Raw genomic sequence first — 21,611 nt, 5'->3', positions numbered from 1 at the left:
AAAAAAAAAAAAAAAGAAAGTCCTAATGACCCAGATAATAACTATAGTGTGGTCCCTTATCTAGAGTCAGACATCCTGTAGTGTGAAGTCAAGTGGGCCTTAGGAAGCATTACTATGAACAAAGCTACTGGAGGTGATGCAACTCCAACTGAGCTATTTCAAATCATAAAAGATGATGCTGTGAAAGAGCTACACTCAATATGCCAGCAAATTTGGAAAACTCAGCAATGGCCACAAGCCTGGAAAGGGCCAGTTTTCATTCCAGTTCCAAAGAAAGGCAGTGTCAAAGACTGTTCAAACTACCGTACAACTTCACTCATCTCACATGCTAGCAAGGTAATGCTCAAAATGCTTCAAGTTATGCTTCAAAGTACACGGACTGAGAAATTTCAGATGTACAAGCTGGATTTAGAAAAGGCAGAGGAACCAGAGATCAAATTGCCAATGCCCTTTGGATCATAGAAAAAAAAAAAAAGGAATTTCAGAAAAAACAACTACTTCTGCTTCATTGACAATGCTAAAGCTTTTGAGTCTGTGGATAACAATAAATTGTGGAAAATTCTTAAAGAGATGGAAACACCAGACCGCCTGACCTGCCTCTTGAGAAATCTGTATGCAGGACAAGAAACAACACTTAGAACCAGACATGGAACAACAGACTGGTTCAAAATTGGGAAAGGAGTACACCAAGGCTGTATATAGTCACTCTTCTTATTTAACTTATATGCAGAGTACATCATCGAAATACTGCACTGGATAAGTCACAGGCTGGAATCAAGATTGCCAGGAGAAATATCAACAGTCTCAGATATGCAGATGATACCACTCTAATGGCAGAAAGTAAAGAGGAACTAAAGAGCTTCCTGATGAAGGTGAAAGAGGAGAGTGAAAAAACTGGCTTAAAATACAGCATTCAAAAAACTAAGTTCAAGGCATCTGGTTCCATCACTTCATGGCAAATAGATAGGGAAAAATAGAAACATGGGCAAGTTTATTTTTTCTGGCTCCAAAATCACTGTGGACAGTGACTGCAGCCACAAAATTAAAAGACGCTTGCTCCTTGGAAGAAAAGCTATGACAAACCTAGATAGCGTATTAAAAAGCAACAAGGAGGTTAAACCAGTCAATCCTAAAGGAAATCAACCCTGAATATTCTTTGGAAGGTCTGATGCTGAAGCTCCAATACTTTGGCCACCTGATGCAAATAACCAACTCATTGGAAATAACCCTGATGCTGGGAAAGATTGAAGGCAGGATGAGAAGGTGGTGACAGAAAATGAGATGGCTGGATGGCATCATTGACTCAATGGACTTGAGTTTGAGCAAACTCTGGGAGATAGTAAAGGAGAGGGAAGCCTGGCATGCTGCAGTCCATGACATTGCGGTGTCGGACATGACTGAGCAGCTGAACAACAACTGTCTTTTATAAATGTTTACTTGGTGAAATAATTTTATGTGAATGCATAGTAAGTGAATGAATACAATTTATCATTGCAGAACACTCAGATTAAGATACGTCAGCTTGAGTTCAACATGTCAACTTTCAAAAATACCACATCCTCTTCTGTCGTTTTCTTTTTGACTGGTGTTCCCGGGCTGGAAGACTTCCACACCTGGATCTCCATTCCCTTCTGCTTTCTGTACGCAACTGCTCTCTCAGGAAACAGCCTGGTTCTCTTTGCCATCGTCACTCAGCCCAGCCTCCACGAGCCCATGTATTATTTCCTGTCCATGCTTTCCACCACTGACCTTGACCTGTCTGTATCCACTCTGGTCACCATGCTGGATATCTTCCGGTTCAATGCCAGGGAGATCAGCTTTAATGCCTGCTTGTCACAAATGTTTTTCATTCAACTTTTCACTGTCATGGAATCTTCAGTGTTGTTGGCCATGGCCTTTGATCGATTTGTGGCTATCTCTAATCCTCTTAGATATGCCAGTATCTTAACTGATCTTAAAATAGCACAGATTGGAGTAGCAATCGTCACCAGGGGTACCCTAATACTGACTCCTATGGTGGTGCTTCTTAAGCGCTTGTCCTATTGCCACAGCCACGTGCTCCACCACTTCTATTGCTTCCACCCTGATGTGATGAAGCTCTCATGCACAGACACCAGGGTCAATAGTGCGGTTGGTCTGACAGCCCTGATCACCACTGCTGGGGTGGACTCAGTCTTCATTATCCTGTCTTATCTTTTGATTATCAAGACTGTCTTCAGCATCACATCCTCAGAAGAGAGGAAGAAAGCCTTCAGCACATGCCTCTCTCATATTGGTGCTGTTGCTGTATTCTATGTTCCGTTGATCAGCCTGTCTTTTGTTCACAGATTTGGGAAAGGGGCCCCACCATATGTACATACTCTGATTGCAAATGCCTACCTGTTGATCCCCCCTGTAATGAACCCCATCATCTACAGTGTGAAGACCAAACAGATACGCAGAACTGTGCTAAAAGTTCTCCATACCACTGCAACAAAGAAGTAGGTGTGCTTCTCAACTTTTTTCTAGTCCTGGGCATCATAAGAAGTGAAAGTCACTCAGTCGTGTCCGACTGTTTGTGATCCCATGAACTGTAGCCTGCAAGGCTCCTCTGTCCATGGAATTCTCCAAGCCAGAATACTGGAGTGGGTAGCCATTCCCTTCTCAAGGGGATCTTCCTGACCCAGGAATTGAACTGGGGTCTCCTGCATTGCAGGCAGATTCTTTATCAGCTGAGCTACCAGGAAAGCCCAAGGGCATCATAAAGATGAGTAAAATGCCATTTATAGAAGCAAAAATCTTGAGGCTCATGCTTGGGATGAAAGAATAAAAAATATCATTTTATCTTGAAGTAAGAAGACCCTCAGATAAAAAAGATAAATTTAAGCTGGAAAATCCCTGTTACTATTTTCCTCAGATAATCCCAATTTTATTAATTTTTCTTCACTCAAGATGAAAGATTTATAATTACCAAGATCCCATGATCCAGTTTTGATTTCACATATGGAATTAGTTTTTGTTTTTGATTTTTTAGACAAAGATTGGAATAAAAAGTATATTAACAATTATAAGTTACCAAATTTTATCACCTAAATCTGGCACATACAAACTGGCATTGCCCATGACTATAGAATTGTTCTAAATATGTTTACTTTTCTGTATGTCTATGGCTTCCCTGACCTTTAATATGATAGCTATTATCATCATCCATACATTTTTTACTGCTTTGTCAGTCATTTAAATTTTTTTGTCAAATATTATTACCTTTACTTAGCTCTTCAGGAAAGATTTATGACACAATCATTCTATGAAAAGAACTCTCCTCAGATCACCTCCAAACTGTACAGTTTATTCAGAAGTACTGACGTCATACTTGATGCTTAATAAATTTGTGTTGGTTAGCAAACATCATCTAGAAATAAAGCAATTTTCTTTATAGTCCCAAGTTTATCAGGAACCAAATGCAGACAGTTTAATTTGGCTTGATTTATGTTGCTATATTTGAATTCTCTTGTCAAGAAGACTTGAAGTGGGTATGCTAGTTTTGCTCTAGATAGGAAAATGGAAATCATACCAGCAGTTAACACTGGGGTTATTTAATTCAAGGAACTGGATACACAGGATTAGAGAACTGCAATGACACAAAGGTAATACAGAGATAATAACTGCAGGATGTCACTTCTGCCTTTAAGTGTATGTAAGCAAAAAGAAGAGTTTGCAGTTATGAAAATCTAGAAGCCTGGTGGAGGGTCTCCTCAGAGCTGACTCTCAGACCTGTAATGAGAGGGTGCTGCCCTTGCTGGGTTAGTACCTCAGAAGTTCACAGGACAGACCACAGGGAGCCAAAACCCAAACCTCTGTGGGTGGGCACTTTGTAGGTGGAACTTATGCATCAGGAGCCCAGAAGAGGACCTCTCAGAGAACTGGGACTCAGGTCCCTGGAAAGGAGCCCACTGATATTGGTGTCAGGTGTGTGGAAATAATTGAAATTGGAAAGTGGATCCAATACTAGCCAGCATTGCTGTCCAAGCATTGGCAGGAACAGCAAGGCAACAATGTCCTTGTCCTTCCAGTATAGCAGGGAACCCAGCTGTCAAACAATGATCATGATTATTTATTTTCTGTCTTCTTAGCAGCTTCAGAGCATAGAAAATGGTACTTCACAGAGCTGAGATACAATATCTTCATATACAGCCCAGTGTGGTAATGTGCATGTAACAAAATTTAAGTTTGATGGGGCCATTACACGAGTTTTCTTAGTTGCTCTAATCAGGACTATTGATAATAACATCAGTATCCAGTAGCTATAGACAGACAAGTGCTTCCACACTTCACCAAACATTTCTACATACAGTCTTCTGCAATGCTGCTAATTGATCATTTCCAGGAAACATGGAATGTGAACTGTTCTTTAGATTAAACGGACCTAACTGACATATGCAGAAGATTCTAGACAACAGAGGTAGAATACATATTCTTCTCAAGCACAGGAGTAAATTCTACCAGGATAGTTCATATGTTAGGTCATAAAATAAGCCTTAAGAAAATTACCTGTCAGTCCTGCCAGGGATTCTAAGGATTTCACAGATCTTTTGTGTAGATGTGACGGCTCACACATCTTGTTTCCTCTTGGCGGTGGGACAATTCTTTAGAATGTATGTCTTCTCTCCACCCTGCAGAGCCAGACTGACTGCTGCTAGACTCCCATTTGCTTTCCCTATAGTGTGCTATTAGTTCAACGTCATGTGCTTTCTTTTGATTCTGCCTAGTCCAGCTGGTTCTCTGTGTGTGCTCACTGGCCATCTGTAAAAGCTTGCACTCTCCACCTGTGAACACACTGTGGAACACACAGAGTGAATTGTCTATGGAGAACATATGGTAAGGCATGTGAGCATTGGGGAGGGCCCATAGGTCAGATGGGGGTTGAAGTGAGGTGCCCCCAGTGGCTTTTGGGCAGGCTTCTTAATAGAGTCTGCAAGGTGGTTAATAGCATCTGAATCCCCTCTGTGAGTTTCAATCCCTGACTGCTGTGATCCCAGCTCTCCATATCCCTGAGTCATGCAGATCACCTTAGTATTCTGGGGGTTGTGGAGCAGTTGAAAAAGACATAGGACTCTTTTGAAGCATCCTTTACTGATGGGGGAGGTGCCCCCTCACTACCCTCTCATTTTCCCCATGGAAGAGGTGACCTCTCTTGGCACTCATATCTCAGTGGAGTTACGCTGCCTTCAGGTAGCATGATGCAGGTAAATTGAATATGTTTTTTTCTTCTTCAGTGGGTCTATTCCTGGATGTTTTTGCTGAGACTTCTTCCCAGAACTCCCAGACTCCCACAAAGGTACTCTTTATCTGTGGGTGGTTATCAAAACCAGTGTTCTTTGGAAAGAATACTGTAGAAAATTCCTATTCTACTATCCTACTCATAGTCATAGTCTTGACCCAAGGCTACATCATCTTTCTGGCGCTCTGTCCTAATATAGTTCAAAGAGACCTGGAATAGTAGGACATCCCACAAAGCCTCACACTGGTCCATTACATTGATGTAATGAAATCATACTAAGCATGTGGGATGGACAAGAAACAGCTAGCAACACATGTACTCTAGAGCATAGCTGGCAAGCCTTCACACATGCAGAGTCCTTCCATATCTGTAAAACTCTTGATGGCCCAGTGTTCTGGAGTCTGCTAGGACATTTCTTGCTCAGTAAGGTAAAAATGTTGTGTTTTGCTCTCCAAACCCAAGAAGGATACCAACGTTTAGTAGTCCCCCATGGGTTCTGGAGGCATTTACACTGACTCCTTCTCTCCCTACCTCTCTCCACACATTATTAGGTGCTGCCTCACTGACTCTGAAATTTTCTTCAATACTCAGAGGATCCTCAGACATTTGTATGTATTTCCTGTTAAAGGGTTAATTTATTTGGTTAGCTATTTTCCTTCTGAGTGAAGGTCAGAGTTCTCTATATTTACAGGCCTAAGGACTATAACTGGTTAAGGAATCTGACTCTGGTCCGACCTTGCCCTGACATGTAAAGACAGTTATCAGCAGCTCTGCTTTCCCATGTTACCCCCACCTACACATTTATATTTCTGGGACATAAGTGAAGGTACACTTAGATATGGTACATGTATAGCTCAGATATAGGGATACCTCAAAAAGTATCTGGATTTATATTCTATTACTTAATTCTAATGTTAAAATGTGTGTGTGTGTGTGTGTGCATGCATGTGTCTTTTTCTTATCAATTTAGGGCTGCTCTGAAATAATGTGTTTAGAAATTCTTCACTGTGTGATCTTCTATATATCTAAGATTTTCTGGTTATTGTTTCTGCTTTCTATAGACACTGCCATCAGTATATCTATGGATATGATGACATATCTTGTCATGGGGAGTGCAATACACTATTTGTTCTTCATCTGGGGTTCTCTATTCATCCTGCTGCTGCTGCTAAGTCACTTCAGTTGTCTTCAACTCTGTGCAACCCCTAGACAGCAGCCCACCAGGCACCCCCATCCCTGGGATTCTCCAGGCAAGGGTACTGGAGTGGGTTGCCATTTCCTTCTCTAATGCATGAAAATGAAAAGTGAAAGTGAAGTCGCACAGTCGTGTCCGACTCTTAGCGACCCCATGGACTGCAACCTCTGTCCATGGGATTTTCCAGGCAAGAGTACTGGAGTGGGTTGCCATTGCCTTCTCCCTATTCATCCTAGGTGCTGCCAAAAAGTTAAAGTGCAGACCTGCCTCAGTGGCAGAAACATCCTTATTCATTCTTTTACATTTAAGCAAATTTCTCCTTGGCCTAAAATTTGGCACAAAGAGGGTCAGGTTAGGGTGAAAGAGGCAGAAGTAAAATCATTGGATATTTGATGGAGTTCTGCAGTCCAGCACCTCAGAATTTGAAACAGTGCTTAGAGCAGCCTCCGTTTACCCTTCAACATGCTCCTGTACATATTGTGGGCTTTCCTTCTTTACATTGGCAGGTAGAGAATCTGCCTGCTAATGTAGTAATCACAGGTTTGATCCCTGGGTCAGGAAAATCCTCTGGAGAAGCAAATGACAATCCACTCTAGTACTCTTGCCTGGAGAATCCATGGACAGAGGCACCTGATGGGTTACAGTCCATGGGGTTGCGAGAGTCAGACATGCCTAAATGACTTTCACTTTACTTTCACTCACAATTGTCAAAATGGCTTTTATCAAAAAGACAAAAAATAGCAAGTGTTGGAGAGAATGTGGAGAAAAGGGAACCCTCATGCACTGTTGGTGGATGTAAATTGGTGCAGCCACTACGGAAAAACAAGAGGTTAATTTTTCTAATTAAAAATAGAATTACCATATGATCCAGGAATTCTATCCCTCAGTGTTTATCCACAGAAAACGAAAGACTAATTTGAGTAGATTCATGCACTCCTATGTTTACTACAGCATTGTGAATAATAGCCAAGATATGAAAGCAACCTAAGTGCCCATCAATATTTGAGTGGATAGAGATGTAATATATATAACTAAATGTTATTCAGCCATAAACAATAAAACCTTTCCATTTTTAACACCTGGATGGACCCAGAGGATCTTATGCTAAGTAAAACAAGTCAGATAGAGAAAGACAAATACATTATGGCTTCATTTACATGTGGATCTAAAAAACAATACAAATGAACAGCTACAGTGAAACAGATTCAGATACAGAGAACAAGAAGTGATTGTTAGAGGGAGGCAGTTTGACAGTCAGGGAAAGAGAGAAACAGAAGAGGAAGATTAAGAAACTGGTGAGGGCGAATTCATATGTAAAATGCATGAGTCACAGGTGTGAAATGTACAGCATAGGGAATATAGTCAATAATTATGTAGTATCTTTGTATAGTGACAGATGGTAACTAGACTTACAGTGATTACATTGAAATTTATGGAAATATCAAATCACTATGCTGTGTAACAGGAACTAACAATGTTAAACATAAATTCTACTTCAAAAACAAACACTTAGAAAAAAAAATCATATTTGTGGCTACCATACATGGGGATGGGGAAAGGGGGAATTGGTTGAAAATAGTCAAAATATAAACTTCCACTTAGAAGATTAACAAATACAACATGATAAATATAATTAACCTTGCTGTAAGTTGCTTCCCTGGTGCCTCAGATGGTAAAGCGTCTGTCTGCAGTACAGGAGACCTGGGTTTGATCCCTGGGTTGAAAAGATCCCCTGGAGAAGGAAATGGCAGTCCACGCCAGTGCTCTTGCCTGGAAAATCCCATGGATGGAGGAGCCTAGTAGGCTACAGCCCGTGGGGTCGCAAAGAGTTGGACACGACTGAGCAACTTCACTTTCTGTAACTTATCTATGAAAATTATTAAGAGTAAATTCTGAGTTCTCATTACAAGGGAAACATTTTTTTCTATTTATTTATTGTTTCATCTTTATGACATGATGTTGTACACTAAATTTATTATGCTAAGCATTTAATAATGTATGTAAGCTATATTTTCAATGTAGATGTTAAACTTACACTGTGCTGTGTGTCAATTATTTCTCAGTAAATCTGGGAGAAAAATTAATTTCAAATCAGTGAGGGAAGAGAAGCCTCACTACCTACAACAAAAAGATTTCTTAATGGCACCTGGATGAAGGAAAGAAAGCAATACCAGCAAGAAATAAAATGAACATATTTTTAAAATTTCGAAAATCAATAATAGCATGTGGATAATGTAGACAGAGAGAGCAAAATGATCTAAGATGATGGACAAGAGTTAGGGTTATTCATGGTGTTATCCAGAAGTAAAAATGTCTTACAAGAGTGTTACATTAATATGTGTGATATTATATAATGTAGCTTGTTAAAATGCAAATTCTTGTGCTGATGAGTGTCTGATTAAGTCGTTCTGCAGTGGAGTTGAGGAATCTGAACTTCTAAAAGAATTTCAAGTGGTTTTGATGACCTGGTGCTGGACCACATTGAGAACAGTGAAGGATGTTAAAGGAAAGTGGATGTCATATTCTAAAGGTATCCAGTGGGTAGTATGAAGACTAAGTGTGAGGACTCATGGGAACGAAGAGTCTATGGAAGATGAAGAACAAACGAGTTGTTGTATTTTTAGATAGCTGTTAAACGGATATTATTTTGTTGTCTGAAGTTAAAAAACAGCAACAACAAAAACCTCGTTAATGAGCATTTTTAAGTTATGAGAAAGGAAAAAATACAAATCAAATGTAATTAATTGATATTTGGAACATATGTTTCCATATCAAATGTGTTATATACACGTATGTATACATTTTTGTGTATGTTCACAAGAAATATACACACAACAGTGATAAGTACACTGTATACCAATCTACCTTTTCTCTTAATTTATTATTCATATCTATATTAGTATTTAACTTGTTGGATGATAGTTCATATATTACTTTACCAGTATTCTCAAATAAGCATTTAAATAGTTTCTAAATTATCTTTGCAATATACAATGATGTGTTGAATATGACAATATATCATTGCATTCTTACCACTCGCCCCCATTAGACACATATTTAGAAGATGAATCACTAGACATTAGATACTCAAAATGTTGAAAAGTTTACCAAAAGTTCTGAGGAACTCTTTTAAGAATAAAAAAAACTACCCTTTAATTCACATTTCTTCTAGTTTATTGTGCTTATTCATGATTCTCAGCCATGAATAATCTATTTGGGGAAATAGTAAGAATTTCCAATAACTAAGAATTACTGAAACCTAGACTTTGCTACTGATCATAATTATATCATACATGCCTTGATAACTGCATGCACTAGAGGTGGTGAGACTGTTTGGACTCCAGTTTATGAGTTAATTTTTCCTTTTGCAGACATACTTTAACTATCATTATTCTGTGTCAGGTACAGAATTTGTGAGAGGCTTACATATACATAAGACATACTCCCTGTTCTTAAAGAATTCAGTCTAGAACTCTTCAAATTGTATGTTACTGGATCATCAGAAGAATGGAAGCATGTGTAAATATATTTCAATATATAGCGGTAACTCACATTAGTGAATGATCAAAGTAATCAGGACAATGTAAAGAAAGAATACACTGAAAAATGTCCTAAATTTGCTTGGAAAGAAATATTTTGACCATGGCCTTGCGAATTTGCTTTGTCTTCACACTGTAGATTATGGGATTCATTACAGGAGGGATGAGCAGATAAATGTTGGCAATGAGAGTATGTACAAGGGGAGGGGCGTGCTTCCCAAATCTATGTACCAGTGACAAGCTGATCATGGGGATGTAGAAGATGGCAACGGCACTTGTGTGGGATACACACGTTCCAAAGGCCTTTTTCCACTCCTCTGGGGAGGCAATGCTGAGCACGGAATGGATGATCAGGACATAGGAGAGGAGGATCAAGACAGAGTCCAAGGCAGCAGTAGAGATGACAATGTCCAGACCAAATGCACTGTTGATTTTGGTGTCTGTGCATGAAAGCTTCATCACATCAGGGTGGAAACAATATGAATGGTGCAGAATATGACTTCCACAGAAGGACAGACGCTTAAGGAGCAGGAGTAAAGGCACTACAACTGTTGTCCCCCTAACAACAATTGTAAAGCCCACTTTGATGATCCTTGAATTGGTTAAGATTGTGACATATCTCAGTGGATTACAGATGGCAATATAGCCGTCAAAGGCCATTGCAAGGAGTACCGAGGACTCCATTAATGTGAAACCATGGATAAAGAACATTTGGCCAATGCAGGCGTCAAAACTGATTTCTCGAGTGTTGAACCAGAAAATACCCACCATGGTGACCAATGTGGAAAGGCATAGTCCTAGGTCCGTGAAGGATAACATGGAGAGGAAATAGTACATGGGTTCATGAAGGCTTGACTCAGTGATGATGACGAACAAGATCATGCCATTCCCCGAGATGGCAATGACATAGAGACAACAGAATGGGATGAAGATCCAGGCATGGTAGGTTTCAAAACCAGGGATGCCAGTAAGAAAGAAGACTGTAGGGTGAAAAATGCTCTGATTGAAGGATGGCATGATGAGTGAAGGAAGCAGAGTTCCCTGAGGAAAAGGAGCATGTCCTGCAAAAACAGGGAAGAAAAATGATTTCATTTTCTTCTACAAATCTTACAATTTTGAATCACTAGTGAACCTTGTCTTGTTTTTAAAGGCAAGTGCCTTACTATTTATTCTTTTATTAGATTCAGAGTTGTATTGATGACTTAGTGGAAGAGACAGAGGACTAAATCCAGAGCACATGGGTTTTAGCAAGATTCTCATTTGTTACTTCTAGACTTCAGTATATTAAATATATCCATGCTTGTGTGCATGCTGTTGCTTCAGCTGTACCCGACTCTTGTGACCCTATAGATTGTAGCCTACCAGGCTCCTCTGTCCATGGGATTCTCCAGGCAAGAACATTGGAGTGGGTTGCCATTTCTGACCCAGGGATGGAACCTGCATCTCCTGCATTGGCAGGCAGTTTCTTTACCAATAGCCACCTGGGAAGCCCTAAATATATCCATTCAGTTCAGTTCAGTTCAGTTGCTCAGTCGTGTCCAGCTCTTTGTAACCCCATAGACCGCAGCACACCATGTCTCCCTGTCCATCACCAACTCCCGGAGTCCACCCAAACCCATGTCCATTGAGTCGGTGATGCCATCCAACCATCACATCCTCTGTCATCCCCTTCTCCTCCTGACCTCAGTCTTTCCCAGCATCAGGGTCTTTACCAATGAGGCAGCTCTTCACCAATGAGTCAGCTCTTCACATCAGGTACACACATATGAAAGAGGATATTAGACTAGATAATGGTAATATATTTCCCATGTCTATGATTCTGTGTTCATGGGCAGATAGGGCATTTGAACACAAATATAGGACAACAGAAAGCCAATCCATCCTGCTTCTTCACTTCTCATTTTTCAAGGAAAAATTCCTTAAGAGGACCAGTAAGAGTTTGCATACCCAATAAAAGCAGTATAGTTAAGATATTTTAAAATATTTTACAGAAAAAATACTACTTGTTTAAATAAATATATAAGAGCTTGGACAGCAAGAAGATCAAACCAGTCAATCTTAAAGGAAATCAACCCTGAATATTCATTGGAAGGATTGATGCTAAAGTTAAAGCTCAAATACTTTGGTTACCTGATGTGAAGAGCGGACTCATTGGAAAAGACTCTTATGCTGGGAAAGATTGAGGGCAGAAGGAGAAGGAGATAGCAGAGGATGAGATGGTTAGACAGCATCAGCAGCTCAATGGACATGAGTTTGAGCAAACTCTGGGCAATGGTGAAGGACAGGGAAGCCTGGCGTGTTGCAGTCCATGGGGTTGCAAAGAGACATGACTGAGAAACTGAACAACAACACTGATAAAAATGATAAAAATTAAATATTAAGAAAGACATAATTCAATCAGTACATACAGACTATAGTGTGTGTAGTTGGGAAAGCATTTGTTCAAGTAGTAGTTATGAATCTGATATTGTTTAAGAGAAATTCTCCCTGAAGAAATAGGGCTTAAGTTAACTTTAATGAGAACAAAGGAAGTCATTGCAAACTAACAGATAATAATTGGAGCAGAATCATCTAGTAAGAATATTTATTTCAAACAAAAGGGCACTGAAAATGAATTGAGGGGTTTTGAGGTGGGTGTATGGTCCGTCAGAAAGTCTTATTAAATTTGGACGTATTTCCATTTGGATGGTGGTTGATGACTCTGACCCAGCTTCTCTATTTGAGGTTATGAGCATATACTCAACCCAGATCAAGAAATCTCTAGGATTAAATAAGTTCCTTTATATTGTTTTTTTCCTAAGTTTTCTGACACCCTATTTTTATCTGTAGAAAGAATGCATGGATTTTAAAGTGTGTATATATTCTTTCTCTCATTCATGTATGCATCCTTTCAAGAAACATGTAAATAATTGACAAAATGCCAAAGTGCCATGAACAGGATTGAAATTAGGCCTAGTGCATGGAGATAGTTTATATGTTACGTGGGGAAAAAATAAAACATCTCAGTTTAAGTTAGTTTGATGAGTTTCATGCCAGCTCCTTAAAGAACATGGCACAGCTTCAAACTGAGTGGGAATAACTTGTCACAGGACTTGTAATAAAGACAGCATTTGAGAAAAAAAAGAGAAATATGTTCAATATAGGAAGCCCCTTGAGGACTTACTTTTTTAAAATGGGTGGAAAATTTGAATTAATAGGCAATGCATAAAAAAGTAAACTCCATGGACCTCATTTGAAAGAGAAGGCATACTTTTTCACATTTGACTTGCAGGAATTAGAACATGTACTTAATCTCTACATCCCCAATGTCAACTTAAAAAATATTCACAACTGAAAAGTTGAGAGTTTTGTTTTACTCAGCGGATATTATTAGGACACCAAGCCAGAGAGGTGGCATCTCAAGTAACCCTGAGAGATAACAGTATCTAGTGCACATTTCCAGAATTGTTTTTCTTTTCTTTTTACAGATGCTAAAACCCCCACCATATGGAAGAACTTAACTACTTAATTATGATGAACACATTGCCCCCAGATCTATTGGAGCTGGAGGATTGATGTTAATGATTCTAACACCAAACTGTTTCCTTACTACCAACCAATTAGAGTATTGTACACCAGCTGATCACAGAACCTGGGACACCCCTCCCTCACCTTGCCTTAAAGGTGCTTTCCTGAAATCCATCAGAGATGGGAGTTTGCTTGTTTGACACAAGCTGTCCAGAACCCCTTGCTTAATGCCCTGAACTAAATGCTATACTTTCTGCACCACAACAGGGAGCTGTTCTGCACAAAGACAAGGGGACCTAAGTTTGGTTCCATAGCAGAAGCAGGCTCTCAAGTTATAGCTCCTTTAATTATAGTAAATAAATTAAGTGACCTCATGGATTGTTCAAGTGTCAAAGCTAGTCTTCTTAACAATAGTGAAAATTTTTCATTGTCTCCTTTGGACCAAACAAGTTACATCATTTTACCTCTTTCTCTGAATCATTCTTTCCACTATTCTCTAAGCTTCTTATGATGTCTTTTTTTCCACTGATATAATGAAAGGGCTATTCTAATTCAGTGAACTCTGTTAGTAAAACATGTGGGCAGGAATGGCTTTCTTTTTCTTAATTCTGTGTTTCTTAAACTACTCTTAGTTGTTCTTGCACTAAAACTAATGAGCAAATGATAAATAACTCATCTTGGAAAAATACATTTATGTCTCTTTCTTCCCCATAGTGAATTCTTCAAGAATTCTTAAATTCTTAAAGAATCCTTGAAACCTAAGCGTCCTTGTAACCAGACCACCAAGACCCTATAAATAGATTGCCCCATCACAAAGCTTCACATCCATCACTCTCACAAATGCATAGTCTATTATCAGGTCCTTTTTACAGGTGAAAACATTGAGACTAAGATTACGAAACCAAGGCTTAGCAAAATCATGTTACTTTCTCACATTTATCTACATGGCAAATCCAGGAGTTGAACTGTGTTCTCTCTGATTTCACTCTGTTCTCTTCACTTCTTATTTTAAAAAGAACTTAATGAAACATGTGGAATAATGAACACATGTTCACGACTGAAGTCACTATTTTAATAACTGTGTTGAACAACACAGCAGTTGTTTTTAAATTGATATATATGAATATAATATACTAATCTCTTGAATATGTACTACCAAATGCACCAATTTCTTTTGAACTTCGGCTTTATAAATGATCTGAAAATTATACAGTTCCTCATATATTTAGAAAAGACTTCAATGCACTGAAACATTGACCTCATGCAAAGAAGACTTCTTGAGTGTGGAAAGGGAGGTCATTTGACCCTTTGAAAGCCATCCCAGGCAGCAGCAGTGTCTTAGACAGAGAGAGGATCTCAAACTAAGAAACTTACTGGCAAAAAGGTCTCTGTCCTAAGGCTTAGGAAATAGTTCCTGAGTAGTCCTGCCCTCTTCAACCATCTCTAAAGTTCTCTTTTGTTAGGAGAACTCATAGACATTTTTCAGGAATGAGAGATCTGAGAAAGAGATATCAGATCTGAGAAAGAGTTTATAAGGAGTCCAGGAACTTCCTGGGAAAGCCATTTACCCAGCAGAAAATCCATCAATTCCTAAGAAAGAACTCCATTCAGCTGTGTCCTTCTAACACTTTTGCCCCAAACAGCTGACTGTGGAGGGCAGTTCATTTCAGTCTAACTTTTTTTCCTTCCTCCAAAGAGAATCCTGAATGGATTATGATTGTAGTTCTCATTCAAAGGCAATATTGCCCCTGTACAATTTTATAAGACAGTAAATCAGCTAACAAGAATATGAAAACATGATCCACATTGTAAGTCATCAGGGAAATGAAAATAAGACAGTAATAAGATACCACTACACATCTGTTAGAAATGCCAAACTCCTTAACCCTGACATCAAATCCTTGTGAGGATTTGAAGCAACAGAAGCTCTCACTCATTGCTGATGGGAATGCAGGATGGTATAGCCCCTTTAGAAGACAACTTGGTGGTTTCTTACAAAACTAAACAAGCATATTCATACCATGCAATCCAGCACTTGTATGCCTTAGTATATACCCAGAAGAGTTGAAAACCTATGTCTGTACAAAGATTTGTTACACTCGTTTTTTTTCATTTCTATGCAAGGACTGGTATGATAGCTCCTTGACTTTGTATCCTTGTAAAAGTTTGTTAAAAGTAAATTTGTGAGTAGAACATCCAAAACAATCCACCTGCTCTATGCCTAGGCTCACTGGTGATCCCCACACAACCCCGCTCCCAGCTGTGAGAACTATCAGCCTTCAGTATCAAGTGCATGGATTTTGTACATTTCTAAGAAAACTTTACATTTCTTTTTAAACCTTCATTAATTATTTCATAAAGCACTTTAAGTATCTATCACATACCCAGGTTTTGCACTGGTAATGCAGAGAATGGAACTGAGTCACTACCCTCTAAATGCAGAAAGCCTAGTGAAGAAACAGCCATAACACTTGATGATTATAACAGGGCATATTTATGGTGAGAGCATTAAAAGGCATGTACTTATCCTGCAGGTAGATCAATACCAAGTATGTCAGGAAACATGGGAGAACAGAGTATAGGAAAAACAAAAGTGTTTAATTAGCATATTCAGTATGTCTGCAGCACTGGGTGCAGGTGGGGCCGTAAGTGACAAGTAAACCTAAGCAAGGAGGGAGGGTCCATGTTGCAACATCAAAGCGACCTTACCAACATCAGAGTGATTAACATAACCAAGCTGGTGCAAATGATTGTCAGTGTTTGATTTGGATATTTTGAGTATTTTGGCTATCTCCTGCACAGTATAATTTGATTTTTCTCAATTAATGTCTCAATGTGATTGCTATCAAGTTCAACTGGTCTACCAACTGCGAAGGACCATCCAGAGAGAAATATCCAGCACAAAACTTTGCAAACCCCTTTTGATGTGTTTGATCAGTCATAGTACCTTCTTCATATGCTGCACAAATCTTTTTTTTTTTTTTTTTTGGCTTTTCAGTTGTATTCTTACCTTTTCTGAAATGATAAAACATAGTATGTCAAAAATGTTGCCTTTTTTCTTCCAGCTTCAATAATAAAATGTGTTCACAAAAGGTTCCAATTTTGAGAAGTATTTTTTAATGCATGCTGATACGATAGCTGTCAAAGTACAATCTAACAGAATTGTGGATAAAGTTAAAGACGACTAAGCACTACTAGAACCATCTTATGGGAAAAAACAAAGGAACCTTTTGTCAAACCCAATACTTTGTGTCTCTGTAGATTTGCCTACATTAGACATTTCATATAAATTGAATCATATACTGGGTAGTCTTTTGGTACTGGCTTTTTTCAATTAGCATAATATTTTCAAGATTCATCTATTTTGTGGTAAGTGTAAAAGTTTCACTCTTCCTAGTTGTCAAATAATGTTCCATTGTATAAATCTATTGTGTTATATATAAGCATTTTTCAGTTGAGGGACATTTGAGTGGCAGAAACATTTGTTAACACTGTTCTTTCCTCATTGAACTTTATGCATATCTGTGTCAAAAATCAATTGAAAAGAAATGTGAGCTTTTATTTCTATATTCTCAATTCTATTTCATTAAACTATATGTCTATCCTGTGCCAGTATTTTACCACCTTGATTACTGTAGCACATTTTGAAATTGTGTAATGTGACTCTTCCAACTTTGCTGCCTTTTTATGCTTTTTGCTATTCTGGGTGCCTTAAAATTTCATATGTATTTTGAGACAAGTTTGTCAATTTATGTAAAGAAACAAACTTGAATTTTAGTAAGGATTCATTACAACTTAAGAATCAATTTGGGAAATATAGCCATATTAAGTCTCTAAATCCATAACCATTGTATATCTTTTCATTTATTTCCAACTTCTTTAATTTCTTTGAGCAGTGCTTTTGTCTACAATGTTTTCAATGTATAAGTTTTGCACCTCCTTGGCTAAAATTATTTCCAAGTATTTTTATTCTTTTTGATTCTATTATAAATGAAATTATTCTTTAATTTCAAATTTGAGTTGTTCTTTGTTAGTGTATAGAAATACAATGGATTTTTAACATATTGATCTTATTTTATTGAACTTTCTTGATGTGATTTATTAGTTTTAATAATTTTTAGAATAGATTTCTTGGGATCTTTTAAACAAAAATATCAGATCATATGCAATAATGTGGATGGACGTGGAGGGTTATGCTAAATGAAATAAGTCAGAGAGAGAAAGACAAATACTGTATGATATCACTTAAATGTAGAATCTAAAAATACAACAAGTTAGTGAATATGATAAAAAGAGGAACAGACGTACACATATAGAGAACAAACTAGTGTTCACCAGTGGGCAAAGGGAAGGGATGAGGGGCAATATAAGGTTAGGGGACTAAAAGATACAAGCTATTATATATGAGATAAGCTACAAGAATATATTGTGCAGCATGGGGAATATAGTCAATATTTTATAAAAACTATAAATGGAGTATAAGCTTTAAAAATTGTAAATCACTGTATCATACATCTGTAACTTATATAATATTGTACAACTATACGTCAATTAAAATAAATAGATAAATAAAATTTAAACACTAAAAAACATAAATTTCCACCAAACTACATCCCCACCCCACCCACCAACCTTCTACTTTTTTGCTTTCGAGTTACAGATAGAAGAGATGATATTAACTAAACTAGGTTTTAGAAGTCATAGATAAGGAGTAGCTTTTATTGCAGAGTTGTTAGAGTCAAACTCAAATCCCTTGGACTCAAATCCCAGGACTTTTTTAAAGGTCCTGATGATCTGTTTGGTTTTCACACTGTAGATAATGGGATTCATCACTTGTGGAATAAGCAAATACACATTGGCCATAAGAGTGTGTGCATAAGGAGGTGCCTTTTCCCCAAATCTATGGACAAAGCACAAGCTAAGGAGAGGGATGCAAAAAATGGCAACGGCCCCTATGAGAGAGATACAAGTCCTAAAGACCTTATGCTTTTCCCTTGGGGAAGAAATGCTCAGCTTGGCCTTAATAATCAAGACACAGGAGAGAAAACTAAAGATGGAGTCCACTCCTGCAGTAACTATGAGGACAGTTAAGTCCTTAAACACTGTTGATCTTATTGTCCGAACATGAGAGCTGGATTATATCAGGATGGAAACAATAAGAATGATGGAGCACATGGATTTTTCAGAAGGATAGATGTTTAAGCAGTAGGGCCATAGGCGTTAGGATCACTGTGCCTCTGACTAGGATGGCAAACCATACTTTGATAATTCTGGAATCAGTCAGAATGGCAGCATATCTCAGTGGGTTACAAATAGCAATGAAGCGATCAAAGGCCATTGGCAGGAGCACTGAAGGCTCCATGACAGTCAAAAGTTGAAAGAAGAATGTCTAGGCAATGCAGGCATTGAAACGGATCTATCTTGCATTGAACCAGAATATGCCCAGCATGGTGACTAGTGTTGAAATACACAATCCCAGGTCGGTGGGAGACTTGACTCAGGGATGATGACAAATAGAATTACACCATTCCCAGATAAGGTAGTTATGCAGAGACAGCAGAGAGGGATGGAAAACCAGGCATGGGCAGCTTCTAGTCCTGGAACTCCCGTCAGTAAAAAGATCAGAGAAGAGGAAGTAATGTTAGGAAAAGGTGACATTTATACTATGGATGAATAATAGTGTTGAAATAAAATGTCCTATAATGATAAATGAAAACACCATTCAGTAAATTCATTATGATTTTTGGAGATTTTCCTTAGGACCTTATCCCCATGTTTTTTCTCCCTAGTCTTTATTCTTTCTTTGCTGTACTGAACGTCTCCTCCATTATTCTTGTCTCCTGATTTGTAACAGAGAAGAGGGCATTTTAAATAAAATCTCAAGAGTACTTTTTGCTATCTTCCACTTTGATCCTAAGCGTTTTTTCCCCCTTTCTTTGTACTCCCCACATAAAGGAGAATTGGATCAAGATAATCTGAAAATACCAAGAAGTTAATGGAGACCTCAAAGTAATAATAGGTTATAAAAGAAAGATGTATTACTTAACAAAAATACATCATATGCTAGAATATTTGTGTTAATTCTAGTGCATTCTTGTGGAACTTTATCATACATATAAAAATATATAGTCTTTCTAGGAAGCAATTTTTTAAGGAAATAATTTTATATATGTTGAAATATCCTATTTATTATTTCTTGGTCAATGGATCTTACCCCTGACTTGATTGGGTCATTTCTAATCTAGGGTTACATTTCTGATCTTGATTTTTTTCGTTTTATGTCTGTTGTCATTGTAGTTGTGTTGAAACATAACTGGTAAAGATAATTCTCTGTGATATTGCCTTTAGCAATTACTCCTTTCAGAGGCAACTGTACTAAATTCCAGGGTTGAGAGCAGGGTGTGCAGATCCCTGGTATTAGATACTCCCTCTTCAGCCCAGTCTTGTTGCAATTATTGCCACCCTTTACTTGCCTACAGTCTCAGAACAATACCCTTACAGAGTCTGGCTTCCTCAAAGTAAACAACATATTTGAACTTCCAGTTCCACCAGTAGATTTTTTGTTATGTAAGTTAGGTCCTGAATGGGGTTTTTTTTCCTTTCTCATATTGACTTAACTCTGATCTAGTCCCCTTATGTACTGCAAACTCTTGCTAAGATCCTCACTAAGTCAATCTGGTGGTGCTGTATATATTCTTAATTTTCTTCTCTTTGCCTCTTGAGGATTGGATGACTTTCTCATAGTCCCAGTCATTGACTGGAATTCCATTGGTCACTCATAAATATTGGAAACATGATTCTCGAACCACTTAATTTGGAGAATATACTCCTATAGCTGTGTTATTCCTACATGATTTTACTGCCTTAGTGACTGAAACATTTTTGGCTCCAAATCTTAGTTTGAGATGCCTCTTGTGACTACTTTTATTTTTAATCCCCAGCTATTATTGGTCTCCAGTCTCAAATTTTATTCCTATTCTTATAGGCTACTGAGATCCTAACATATCTTACATCTGAGGCTGCTCAATTTTTGTTCAGAATAGCCACGTGTCTTTGGTCTTGTTATTCAATGTTAATATATTAAGCTGATTGAATTAGTCATCTCCGTGATTTTTTTCTTATTCTATGCAGTTTCAATTTAAAAAGACTTCACTGGTACATGGTTATGGACATTACTTAGTATCTTAAATATATGACAGATTCTAAAAGGGCTCCACATACAGAAAAATTCAAGTGCCTATTTTATTGACTATGGAATGGCTACTGTCACGATATAAGGTGACTCATGTTCTATTAATTTTATAATTATTTGACAGAAAGGTATATTAAGTAAAATTAAATCAGTTTCTCACTCAGTTTTCTGGCATCATGAAAAATTAATATGTAAAAATTTTGAAATCAGAGGACATAATATTCTTGATAACATTTTCTCATTGGTAAATTGGAGATGATAGTAGTTAGAGTTACTTTGAAAGGAAGTTAAGACCTATCATTTATAGAATTCCACAGTATATCAGGCCTGTTATTTAGCTCTTTAAGTGAAGAATCTCATTTAATTTGAAAATCATATTGTTTTTAAGACTCAGGCTTTTCATCCAGGAAAGTAAAAATTAGAGAAATAAATTTTGTAATATTTCATACAATGGAAAAGCTAGGCTTTGAATTCCATCTTGGTATATTCAAAATTTGTTAAATTCCACCATGGTACATACTAATGCTTCTTGATGGTGGTAAAATTGGTAGAATAACATTAAATAAATAAACTTTTATGTTACATATATATGTGGATTACTAAAATGTCAAGTATTCATGTGACTTTTTTCTTCAACAGCCATATGCTGTCATCTTTCTTTGTCTCTAAATAGTAATGTAAATGCATAGACATTAGCATTTCAAACACTTGGTGCTTTGATAGATTTTTTTTGTGTATGTTCTGATTTTTATTGTTCTACTTAAAACTTATTTCCTTATCAACATTCAAGGGAGATGAAAAAGCATTATTTGCTTACATGCTAAATTATGAAGATGACTGGTAAGATTAACATTGTATAATGAGATCTGCTGGAATCATAGATTTGAGCTAAAATATTAAAAATTAGTTCTATTCATT

The 21,611-nt window shown here is 37.7% G+C and overlaps 2 protein-coding genes and 1 pseudogene across 2 annotated transcripts; 1 reads left to right on the top strand and 2 right to left on the bottom strand.

Moving 5' to 3' along the window:
- Positions 1–1,533: 1,533 nt before the first annotated feature.
- Positions 1,534–2,484, top strand: LOC122703252 (olfactory receptor 51F2-like). Its single transcript, XM_043917432.1, has one exon. The coding sequence runs from the start codon at positions 1,534–1,536 to the stop codon at positions 2,482–2,484; it is 951 nt and encodes a 316-aa protein (XP_043773367.1).
- A 7,582-nt stretch (positions 2,485–10,066) lies between these two features.
- LOC122703192 (olfactory receptor 51F2-like) lies at positions 10,067–11,011 on the bottom strand. Its single transcript, XM_043917308.1, has one exon. The coding sequence runs from the start codon at positions 11,009–11,011 to the stop codon at positions 10,067–10,069; it is 945 nt and encodes a 314-aa protein (XP_043773243.1).
- Positions 11,012–18,199: 7,188 nt separating this feature from the next.
- Positions 18,200–19,159, bottom strand: LOC122702333 (annotated as a pseudogene).
- Between the last annotated feature and the right edge of the window lie 2,452 nt (positions 19,160–21,611).

Source organism: Cervus elaphus, chromosome 1, assembly GCF_910594005.1.
Source record: "Cervus elaphus chromosome 1, mCerEla1.1, whole genome shotgun sequence".
NCBI classification, from domain to species: Eukaryota; Metazoa; Chordata; class Mammalia; order Artiodactyla; family Cervidae; genus Cervus; species Cervus elaphus.
This window is presented reverse-complemented; position numbering and strand designations above follow the sequence as displayed.

Bases quoted from the DNA above. Each gene is read 5' to 3' on its own strand.
- LOC122703252 (XM_043917432.1), top strand. From the start codon at position 1,534: ATGTCAACTTTCAAAAATACCACATCCTCTTCTGTCGTTTTCTTTTTG.
- LOC122703192 (XM_043917308.1), bottom strand. From the start codon at position 11,011: ATGCCATCCTTCAATCAGAGCATTTTTCACCCTACAGTCTTCTTTCTT.